The sequence below is a fragment of the Gossypium arboreum genome, chromosome 7 (assembly GCF_025698485.1).
Source record: "Gossypium arboreum isolate Shixiya-1 chromosome 7, ASM2569848v2, whole genome shotgun sequence".
Lineage (NCBI taxonomy): Eukaryota > Viridiplantae > Streptophyta > Magnoliopsida > Malvales > Malvaceae > Gossypium > Gossypium arboreum.
The window spans coordinates 47,421,546-47,433,876 of record NC_069076.1 but is presented as its reverse complement, the minus strand read 5'-3'; the positions used below and the strand labels follow the sequence as shown (position 1 = coordinate 47,433,876).

Sequence of the window (12,331 nt, the reverse complement as noted above, 5' to 3'; positions counted from 1 at the left end):
CCTGTTGGCATCTTTGAATAGAGTGGGCCAATAAAAACCTAATTCGAGGATTTTATGTACGGTCTTATTTCCACCGTAATGTCCTCTAGTCGGTCCTGAATGGAAATGTTCCAAGATTTTCAATGCTTCTATCCTTTTAATGTGTCTCCTTATAATTTGATCTGCACATTTACAGATAAGGAAAAGGTCTTCCCAAAAGTAGTTTTTCACATTAGCGAAGAATCGCTTCTTTTGCTAATGTGTCAACCCTTTTGGGATAATGTTAGCGGCTAAAAAATTTGCAATATATGCAAACCAAGGCACCTTAGAATCAGATATAGCAAAAAAAGTTTCTTCGGGGAATGAATCATTTATTTCAATGTCATCTGGTTCATTGGTACTTGAGTTTTCAAGCCTGGAGAGATGGTCAGCCGCAAGATTTTCAGCTCCTTTCTTATCCTTAATCTCTAAGTCAAATTCCTGCAATAATAAGATCCATCGAATGAGCTGAGGTTTTGCATCAGTTTTAGTCAAAAGGTGGCGAAGAGCGGAATGGTCAGTATAAGCGACAACTTTAGACAATATTAAATATGGCCTAAATTTATCGAATGTAAAAACCACAGCTAGCAGCTCTTTCTCCGTGGTGGTGTAGTTTTCTTGTGCAGTTGTCAAAGTCCTGCTAGCATAATAGATAGGTTGAAAATGTTTATCTCTTCACTGTCCCAAAACAGCACCTACTGCAAAATCACTTGCATCGCACATTAGTTCAAAAGGTGAATTCAAATCAGGTGCAATTATAATTGGAGCTTTAGTCAGTTTATCCTTTAAAGTATTAAACGATTCTAAACACTACTGATCGAAATTAAAAGGCACATCTTTTTCTAATAATTTAGCCAAAGGCTTAGCTATTTTAGAAAAGTCTTTAATAAATCTTTTATAAAACCCATCATGTCCTAAAAAGCTTCTAATAGCCTTAACCGAATTAGGGGGAGGTAGTTTTTCAATGGTTTCAATTTTAGATTTATCAACCTCAATCCCTCTACTAGAAATTTTATGTCCTAACACAATACCTTCTTGAACCATAAAGTGACATTTTTCCCAGTTAAGCACAAGGTTTGTTTCCTCACATCTAATTAACACTCATTTTAAATTTTTGAGGCAAAGATGGAAAGAGTTATCGAAAACCGAAAAATCAACCATAAATACCTTCATGACGTCTTCTATGATTTCATCAAAAATGGCCATCATACAGCGCTGAAAAGTAGCAGGAGCATTACATAATTCAAAAGGCATTCTACGATAAGCAAACGTACCGTATGGACATGTAAATGTCGTATTTTCTTGATCTTTAGGAGCTATTGGGATTTGGAAATAGCTAGAAAGTCCATCTAAAAAGCAGTAGTACATGTGTCCTGACAATCTTTCCAACATTTGGTCAATAAATTGGAGGGGAAAGTGGTTTTTTCTCGTGGCATCATTTAGCTTCCTATAATCAATGCTCACTCTCCAACCTGTAACTGTCCTTGTTGGGATTAATTAATTCTTCTCATTAGCCACAACAGTCATGCCTCTTTTCTTAGGAACAACCTACACTGGACTCACCCAAGGACTGTCAGAAATAAGATAAATAATTCCAGGATCTAGGAGTTTAATTACCTTAGCTTTAACAACTTCCTTCATGTTGGGGTTCAATCGTCTTTGGGCTTGCACGCATGGTTTATATTCATCTTCCATTAGAATTTTGTGGGTGCAAAAAGAAGGGCTGATACCTTTAATGTCAGAAATTTTCCAAGCTATGGCCCTTTTATGCTCTCTTAATACTTGGAGTAATTCCTCTTTCTCCTTGGGTTGCAAGTTGGATGCAATAATTACCGGTAATGTGGAATTATTTCCAAGAAATGCATACTCCAAGTGATTCGGCAATTGCTTAAGTTCCAGTTTGGGAGGTTCGTCAATAGAGGGTGTTGTGCTTAAGTTCATCTTTTACCTTAATTCCGTCATATTCTACTAGTTTTGGGGAGGTTTCATTGGAGTTTAGTTTGGTTCCTATTTCAGAATCATCGTCCGTCCCCTCCCCTTGGGCGAGACACAGTTTCATCGTGTCCTTGCGTACGATTTCCTGAAGAGAATCTTAAGTAGCATGATCAATAGAGTCGATAAAAAAATGAGTCATCATGTTCTCTAACAAAAATGATCTCTTTGTCACTACTCTAAGTAGCAACTTACCATCACCCACATCAATTACAGCACTAGCAGTGGTTAAAAATGGCCGAACTAAGATTAAAGGCACCTCAACATTTTCATCCACGTCAAGCACAATGAAATCAATAGGGAATATAAATTTATCTACTTTTACAAGTGCGTCCTCTATAATTCCCATAGGATATTTAACAGATCTATCAGCTAATTGAATACTCATCCTAGTAGGTTTAGGTTCCCCAAGGCCAAGCTGTTTAAACATTTTATATGGCATCAAATTAATGCTAGCGCTTAAATCAGCTAGTGCTTTATCAACATTCAAACTACCAATTAAGTAGGGAATAGTAAAACTTCTTGGATCTTTCAGTTTGGTTGGCAGTTTATTCTGGAGTATGGCTAAGCACTCTTCATTGAGTTCTACTGTAGATAAGTCTTCAAACTTCCATTTGTTTGTCAGAAGCTCTTTTAAAAATTTTTCATATGTAGGCATCTGTGATATAGCTTCAACAAAAGGTAAGTTAATATGCAGTTGTTTAAAAAGTTCAAGAAATTTACCAAATTGTTCATCCATGCGGTCTTTCTTCAACTTTGCTAGGTATGGGATTGGTGGTCTATATTCTTTTGGCCTTAGATTGTCATTGTTTTCGGGTTTGACCTCCTTTCTGTCAGCTTCTTGTGGTAGCTTCTTTTCAGATTCAGCTAACACTTTCTGTAAAATCCCGAATTAGGGCCTAATCGGAATAGTGGTTTTGTGACCACAAATTCGAGATAGAAATAATTATCTTATAATTATATTGAGGTCTATGATATGATTGCATGATTGTCTGAAAATTTCGTGAAGAAATTCTATGCATAAAGTGCTTCATTTGAAGTTAGAGACTAAATTGAATAAGTTGCAAAACTTGCATTCTAGAAGTTTCTAGTATGAAATTGCTTTGAAATATTAATTAGGAGGTCTTAAATAGTAATTTGACCAATTTCTAAGTTTATGGACAAAAATTGGACATGGATGGAATTTTTGGAAAGTTTAGTAAAAAGGGCATTTTGGTCATTTAGGGGTAAAATGAATTAAAATACAAAATTAAAAGCCAATTTTGTTCATCTTCTTCACCATGGACGTGTATACCAAGGGAGACTCCATGGCTAGGGTTTCCAAGCTTCCAAGCTCGAATTTAAGTCCATTCTAGCCTCGTTTTTAATGATTTTTATGTTTTTGGAGTCCTAGTAACTTGATTTAGCTTATGCTAGCAATAATTCAACCTAGGGTTCATAATTGGAAAAATACCCATAGGTGAAATTTGCGTATTTTGGTGTTTTATGATAGAATATGAGGTTTTAAATTATGTTAGACAACTTGTGCTACTCGGTTTTAAGTGAAAACGAGTAAAAGGGCTTAATTGGTAAAAATACCTAATAGTCATAAGTACATGTTAGAGTGAGAATTTGATGTTGCCATAGAAGGGAAAAATGATCAGCATGTCAAAAACATAAGAAAATAGGATGAAGTTTAATTTTCAAACCTTGGGGCAAAAGTGCAAATATGCAAAAGTTTAGGGATCAAAATAAAAATTTGTAAAAATATAATTTTTGGACCCGTATGTATAGTGTGACTAATTAGTAGGCTAAATTTGATATTATAGATGAAGGAAATCGAGATTCGAGCTTAAATTGGGAAAATACAAGGTTATAGACTAAATGGTAAATTGCCGTTTCTGGATCGAGGTAAGTTCGTATAATAATAATAATGCAATGTTATGTTTGAATTATATTTCTTACTATTATTGCATATATTGTATGATTTAATATATTGGAAAAGTTGATGGAATGGTGTTTATGATGTGGAAATATGACATAAAAGAATGTTACATGAAATGCAAGAAAATTATGATACATGACAAGTGTTATATGAAATATGTGATATATGTTATGTAAATTTTTAAAAGCTGATTTGATATTTGAGTTGTGTCTTATTATACTATGAATGGACAATTGGTACTATGGATAGTGAGATCGACACTTCGAGTAAGTTCCTACATAAATAATCTATCGATTCTTTTTATGTTATTATATTTTGATATCATATGAAATGTGGCGCCTACCAAATGGTTATTTGATGTAAGTTATGAATTTAAATTGATTACGGACAATTTAGTAAAATGTTGAAAAGTGAGAATTTCCGGTTGAACCTTGAATAGAAACGATACAAATGAACTATTGTGAGGTCACGTGTGTAGTACTAAGTGCAAGCTACTACATGTACTTGGATAATTGGTCGCATGTGTGGTACTAAGTGCAAAGCTACTATGTGTACCAAAACTGTGATCACGTGTGTAGTACTAAGTGCAAAGCTACTATGTGTACCAGATTATTGGTCGCATGTGTAGTACTAAGTGCAAAGCTACTATGCGTGCAGATAGCTTCGACTACAAGTGTGGAAATGGGAAAATGTGCGGACAATTGTGTATCTCATTATTATTCGATGAGTTCAACAGGAAATCGATTAAATGAAAATACATGTGAAAGTGATTATGTGATGAACAAGTGCAAGTATATGTTTATTTGAATTTATGAGCAATATGCTCGATATTTGAGCGAACCTAGGTAAAATGGAATGGATTAAGTGAATTGTGTAAAAGTGAATTTTAGTAGTAAAACAGTGTTGGACAGCAGCATTTTCTTGACTTTGAAAATTCACCAAAAATTTTTTAAGTTGAATTAAATTTCAAAAAAATTATGAAATTAAATATTAATGAGTCTATTTCCATATAAAAGAAACAGAGGGAGCAAAAGAGTTATGTATTATGTGATATTATAATTTTTGTGAGACAGTGTCAGAATAAATTCGACAGGTTGTTTGGTATAATTGTATTGTTATGTTACTTGTTATTTGCATATGAACTTACTAAGCATTTATGCTTACTCTCTCCTTTTTATTCACTGTAGTTTTGAACAAGCCGGCTCGAGAATCGGGACAGGTCGAAGGTTCGGTCACACTATCCGAAGGACATTTTTTTGGTAAATGGCTTGTAAAACTTAAGTATGGCATGTATAGCAATATACCTATTTCGTGTAAATAATTTTGTGATATGGCAGTGATTTGGTTGAGAAAATGCTTGATAATGATAGGTCATGGAAATGACTAATTTAGACCATGTTTGATGTCATGGAAAGTTAATAGGTTATCTAGTCCATAAAAACTCATGAAAAGATGAAATTTGTCATAAACAGAACATTGCAGCAACACTGACGTGAGTTTGAAAATTTACTAAAAATCATAGAAATTGAATTTTTGATGAATTAAATATGAAATTGAATCCCAATATGTCTATTTTCACATAAAACAAACGAAACAGGTAAAGGAATTATATGTTAGAAGATATTTGAATTTTTGTGAAACAGGGCCAGAGTGATTTCTGAATCCCCTGTTCCAACTTTAGGAATTCAGCATAAATTGTACAAAAATAATTAGGTGTTGTATTTTATATTCTTGGAATCCTTATTGAGTCTAGTTTTAGGATAAACAAGCATCATAGTTATATAATTTTTTCACAGAGAGATATATGGTTCGTAGTAAACAGAGGTCAGTCCAGCCAAGTCCTGAAACAGGGGTAACTTTAACTAATAAACTGTACTAATTGGCCCAACCAAAAATTCTAAAACAAATTTAGTAAATAGATATATGAGTCTAGATTTAGGTAAAATTTACGGATCTTGATTTTGAGTTTCATAACTCGAGATATGATTTTTCTTGTAACTGTGACGCAGGTAACTAGAAAGTTGTGAATGTAGAAACAAATGATTCGAAGTTCTTAATTTGATAAATTATGTTCGGTAACACCTCAAGCTCGACTCCAGTGATGGTCTCGGGCGTGGGGGCGTTACAGATTTCACCTAGACTGGTAATCCCGACATTGCTCTATGAGTTACTACTACGGGGGATTTAGCCTGGACTGGTAATCCCACCGTAAGATATAAGGTTCACGGGAGTGCATACTTGAGAAGATCACTCGTATGACCTGATGGTAATTGGGCTATCCATTGAGATTTTTGAGGAATTCAATGGAATTAACATGAGAAATAGAAATAGAAATATTGAATTGATGAGCTCATCTAAGACTAATGACATGATATATTGTTATGAGACTAACTTGATGATTAAGTGTATGTGATAGGGAAACTATTTCATGCTTGTTGGAATTATTGCCTAAATATGGCTGTATACTAATTAGCCAGTAAGTTTACTTTCCAGTTATCTGGACTTTCTAAGCATATAAATGCTTACCCCCTTCTCTTTTCCCTGTTTTACAGAGCTCGTGGACTCGTGAAGATTGGAGGTCAGTTGGAGAATCAACACACTATCGACTTGTCCTGCTTTGGTATATAGATACTTTTATTTTGTTTAATGGCATGTATAGGATTTTTGGTTATTTTGTTATATGTGTCATTTGGCTAGCCAATGTAATGGCCTAAATGGTATGCTTATTCTTTTGTATATGGCCATGAGATATGGCTCATATTGATGTAGGCTGCAAACCTACTAATGATTCATGTCTATATTTAAATGTTTCATGAGATATGATGATGAGGCTTATCATGAATGGATGATTGAAATAGGACCTAATAATTTGAGAGTAGACATAGCATATAATGGTATATGGTTATAATGTGGCCTAAGTGTAAAATGTAAAATGTACTATGTTAATCCCTAATACAAAAAGGATAATTTAGCATGTACTAAACCGATGGGATAAGGTTAACATGCAATGAGTTATGTCAAGGTTGTTTGAGAGTATAATTAGGCCATGCAAAATTTCATTGAAGCCTCTAAGTGTGTATGGAGGAAAGAGGGTGACCAAAGGCTTGGAAAATAGCCCTAAAAAAGTCTACATGGGTAGACACACGGGTATGTGTCTAGGCCGTGTGTGACACACAGTCAACCCCATGGGCGTGTTGCTTGGCTGTGTGTCCCCTGCACTTAAAAATTTAGGTCTGTTTTCATGGTAATAAACACACGAGTAGAGACACAGCCGTGTGTCTCAACCGTGTGGAGGGCACGGCCTAGCACAGGGCATGTGCCTTGATCGTGTGCCTCAAAATGAATGATGATGTCATAAACAAAATGTTTGGGTTTTTGGACACGGGCGATGACACGGGCTTGTCTAGGCCGTGTAAGGGACACGGGTCAAGAACACGGGCGTGTGCTTGGCCGTATGAAAACCCCTGTAGGTTCGAATTGAAAAAAAATCCAAATAATCCAACACGGGTGAGGGACACGAGCGTGTCCTTTACCTTCACACGGGCGTGTGAGGCATGACCCTAGAAATTTTTTTAAAATTTTCTATAGTTCTCGATGTAGTCCTGGATCACTTTTAATGTATGTTTTAGACCTTGTAAGTCCATAATTGGCACACTATGATGTTGTTTAGTCGGTTTTAAATCAGAATGAAATTTTATAACCTGTATTTTTTTTTAAAGTGTCCAAATATATGTCTATTAATGCCTCGTACTTGTCCTAGTCTCCGGTACGGGTAAAGGGTGTTAGAGTGTTATTGGTAGGAAATATGGAAATTTTGAAAGAAAAAAATTTTATTTCCACACATTGCTTAGTAGAGTTGAAAAATAAGAGGAACGAAAATGGAACTTGTGAATAATGCATTGTTTTGAACTAACATACACCTCTTTTTCATTTTCTCTCTTCTAATTATTCCAAATTTGAAGGATTCATTTGTATGTATTTGGACGAAAAATGTTTATCTCTCATATTTTCTTTCCTCTCACTCTTCTTCCTAACCAAGCACACTTAAAATTGATTGTCTTTCCACTTTTCCACTTTCTCCTCCCATCTCTCCACTTTTTCACCTAACCAAGCACACCCTTAATGTTTGAGTCACATATCAACTCTCGTTTCATCTTTTAGGTAATTGAATTAGTTCTCATCTTAACACCAAACTTGTTACTAATATCAATACAAAATTATAATTTAATCAAGTGCTTTTCCAAAATTGATTCATATACTATTTGAATTAGCAATTGAACATACTTAGTCTAATTAACTAATTCTAAGCATATTAAGTATTTTATTGGATTTTTTGTACATTCATTTCATAAAGTTCATATATGTTTTTACATCTAAGTAACATTTTGAACATCATACTTAACATATTATTTGCCAATGACTTAATTAATTTCCACATTAATTTCCACTTACCTTACCAATTAAGTACCTTTTTACTATAAGTACTATTAATTTACCGCTTTTAATTATCTAAACCCTTCTAACATTAAATTTTTTGGAACGTTATAAGATTAGTGACATGCACCAAACCCACCACGCACTGAACAAAAAACAACCATAATAAGAGCAAAGAAAAACATAACGAAAAAGAAGGAAGAAACGAGCCAACAAAGGAAGAAAGGATGTGAAAAGAGAAGAAGATGGCACATGGCCGTTGAGACTAAGGTTAGTTGTTGATCATGTGGTTGAAAGAGGAAGAAGAGACATTAGGGTTTAACCAAGAGAAAGAAAAAGACGCAAAATATTTTTCTAAAAAAAAAGAACTTTTATTAAATTTATTTATTTCGTATAAAAAGTATTTTAGATATTTGAAAGAAAGGAAATAATGAAATTAGATTAGACTTTTTCTTTCTTAACTTTAGAATAGAATTGGAAAAAATATTTTTAAGTTAAAAATATATTAAATTAGACCCTCAACTAACTTTAGGACAAAAAATTAGGTTAGATTAGTAAGCTAAAAGAAAATGATTTTTGTTATTTTATTAAACAACATTAAAAAAAATGGTCATGGAATTTGAACATATTATTAGAAAATAGAACATAAAATTGACGGTATCTTTAAAATTACGAAATAAAGATTTACAACTGTTCAGTAAAGATTTCATTGAATTTTATTAAATTAATATGATTATTTTATCTTTTTATAAAAATAATACAAGAAAAGGATATTAACCATTCAGAAAAATAATAATACAAGAAAAGGATATTAACCATTCAGAAAAATTATGTTTGGGTTAACCATTATTATATAGAAATACAGTAGCTTTTGTGTTATACTTATCAGTACAGGGAAAAAGCAAAACAAGTATTCCATTTTTTTCTTTCCTTCAAAGAGGAAAAATCCCTTTAAATCTATTCTCCTAACTCACAAACTCTTTCTCCCAAGTTAAGTAATTAAGTAATTATGAAAACGAAAGGAAAAAAAAAAGCAAAAAGCTTTCACTTATATAATAAGATGTAATAATTAAAACTTGAGTACATATAATTATAGTTTTTATGTTCATTCTTTTGATTTTATGTATTTGGAGTTTTGCTTTTGTCATTGTTAGTTGGGTTTTTAGGACAAAAGATAGACCCAAGAACAAAATCCAAAGATAAAAAGGGCAGAAAACCAAGACACCAAACCCTGTCTATTAGTGAACCGCAGCTGTTGAGCTTCACTGCTTTGGGAAAGAAGAGAAATCCAGAAAGGAGAAATGGGTCATGACCAGGAGGAGGAGGAGACACCACCGTCAACCCCAACCACCACCGCAAGTGCCGCCAGAAAAGACCAAGAAGAGGAGACTTGGAACCACCAGAAACAAACCCTTATTCTGGAACTCTCTGAGAAGCTCATAACTGGAGATCTTCAGGCCAAGATTGAAGCTGCTAGAGATATAAGAAAAGTTGTTAGGAAATCATCTGTTAAGACACGTTCAAAGTTTGCTGCTGCCGGTGTTATTCAGCCTCTAGTTTTTATGCTCTTGTCTCCTAATCTTGATGCACGTGAAGCCTCCCTTCTTGCTCTCCTTAACCTTGCTGTTAGAAATGAAAGGTTTCTAATTCTTTCCATCTACTTTTTCTTTCTCTTTTTAAACATAGATCCATGTTTGGGTTTATTTTAAAGTTTCAACTTTTTGATGGGTTTTGGTTTCTTTCTGCAATTTATTGTTTTAGTTGTATAGAAGTTAATGCCGAGCTATAGGGTTTGGATTGTTCCGGTTCTTTGAGCAAACTCACTTAGGTTTCTATTATATGACAAATGTCGAGAAAAATGGACCATGGGATGTTGTTTTGATGATTGTGTTGGCTGATTTTTGTTGGATTTTATTGCATATCCATTTGGCCTTTGTTCAAGCAAAGTGGTTAATTGAGAGGATTGGCTCATGTTAAGTTTAGCTCTTTGTTTTTTCTGGTTGTATAGGTTCTGATGTTAAAATGGATATTTTGGATGACAATCTTTAGGTTCTTGATGCAATGCAAATCTCTGTATATGGTTGCTTAAATTTAGTGTGTCTGTGTGTTCTCTCTGACTACTATGTTCCTAGGTAATAGACTGTGTTCTGTGATGAATTTTATGCAAGAATAAGAAATGTTGTTTAAAAGGATACTAGTTTCCAGAATGTTTTGATTGAATCATTTACTTTCATGTAGTTGTATGCGGTTTGGTACTCTTTACTCTTACCACCTCCCTTTTCTTTCATCGGTTAATTGAATTGTTATTGTACAATTGCGTGATGTGTTTGTTTATTTATCAGAAACAAGGTCAATATCGTGACAGCAGGGGCCGTCCCTCCTCTTGTTGAGCTTCTCAAATTGCAAAACAGTGGTTTGAGAGAGCTAGCCACAGCAGCAATATTAACACTCTCTGCTGCTGCACCTAACAAGCCAACGATTGCGGCCTCTGGAGCTGCACCCCTTCTGGTTCAAATCCTTAGCTTGGGCAGTGTTCAAGGAAGAGTCGATGCTGTCACTGCCTTACACAATCTATCTACCTGCAAAGAGAACTCGACACCTATTCTCAATGCCAAAGCCGTTTCCCCACTTATCAACCTCCTGAAAGAATGCAAGAAATATTCCAAGTTTGCTGAAAAAGCAACTGCCCTGCTTGAAATCCTTTCTAAGTCCGAAGAAGGGCGAGTTGCGATCTGTGATTCAGATGGTGGGATTTTAACCCTGGTGGAGACTGTCGAAGATGGCTCTCTTATCAGCACGCAGCATGCTGTTGGAGCTTTGCTTTCTTTGTGCCAGAGCTGCCGAGAAAAATATCGGGAACTCATTCTTAAAGAAGGTGCAATCCCAGGGCTTTTACGACTGACAGTAGAAGGCACAAGCATAGCTCAAGAAAGAGCTCGGACTCTCTTGGATTTGCTCAGAGATTCACCTCAGGAAAAGAAATTGGCTTCCTCAGTTCTGGAGAAAATCGTGTATGATATTGCTACCCGTGTCGATGGAGCTGATAAAGCCGCTGAAACTGCCAAGAGATTACTGGAAGATATGGTTCAAAGAAGCATGGAACTCAGCATGAACCGCATCCAACATAGGGCTGCATCTTGTACACCTGCCAAAGTTCCATCTGCATGATGCTTGCCTTCTACGCGGGAAGCACGTATGCCAGTTAAACTTTGTGTCTATTCTATATCACCATCCAAGACAGTGAGAATCAATAGACTAAAAATATGGGTTAGCTTTTACTCGAAGTTTTTACCTTCCAGAGGTGCTATTTACTACCTCGAGGGTGTGACTGTACATCTTGACCCGACCCTCGTGTATATATATAATTAAAAAAGAAAAGAACCTTCTCTGTTATAATACATGTACATTTCCACTGATGAAATCATAGGAGAGGGTGCACTGAATCAAGGTTGTGCTTTTCTTGATGTACTAAATTTTCCCTGATCATAATAAACTTATTTCACTCATTTCTCCCTTGGACCGTATCATTAGTCATTACTACTGCAAGATTTACGGCAGTTCGAGAATAAGGAAGACGGATTAGTTCAAGAAGTGTTGCACGAAAAGATTATCGAGCAACAATTACTAGACCTTAACATGAGGCAATTTGTTGTTGGCATCTTGTTTTTAACTCTGGTGGTTCTGTGAATATTTGAATACAAGACGTTAGCATACACTGCTATTGCCAGAAAGTAAGTAAACCATCGTATTCTGTTACAACCATATGAGCAGTGCTCAAATTTAAATAACATTTGTCAAAAGTTCTATAAATATAAAGGTTAAAATATCATGTTAGTCCCTCTACTTCTGTAGAATTTGAGATTTAGTAAGGGAAAAATTCAATCTCATACCTTTTTAATTTAAAATTTTTAATCCAATCATAGACAGTGTTTTTAATGATTGTGTCAAAATTTTAAATAAAAA

General features: G+C 34.7%; 1 protein-coding gene across 1 annotated transcript; it reads left to right on the top strand.

The window, feature by feature from the left end:
• Nucleotides 1-9,306: 9,306 nt before the first annotated feature.
• Nucleotides 9,307-11,874, top strand: LOC108457946 (U-box domain-containing protein 15). The gene is made up of 2 exons (XM_017757198.2): nt 9,307-10,007; nt 10,711-11,874. The coding sequence occupies exons 1-2, from the start codon at nt 9,670-9,672 to the stop codon at nt 11,534-11,536; spliced, it is 1,164 nt and encodes a 387-aa protein (XP_017612687.1). The 5' UTR covers nt 9,307-9,669; the 3' UTR covers nt 11,537-11,874.
• Nucleotides 11,875-12,331: the final 457 nt, after the last annotated feature.

Coding starts and splice junctions, on each gene's coding strand:
- LOC108457946 (XM_017757198.2), top strand. CDS start 9,670: ATGGGTCATGACCAGGAGGAGGAGGAGACACCACCGTCAACCCCAACC. Junction 10,008..10,710: donor CTTGCTGTTAGAAATGAAAG/GTTTCTAATTCT, acceptor TTTATTTATCAG/AAACAAGGTCAATATCGTGA.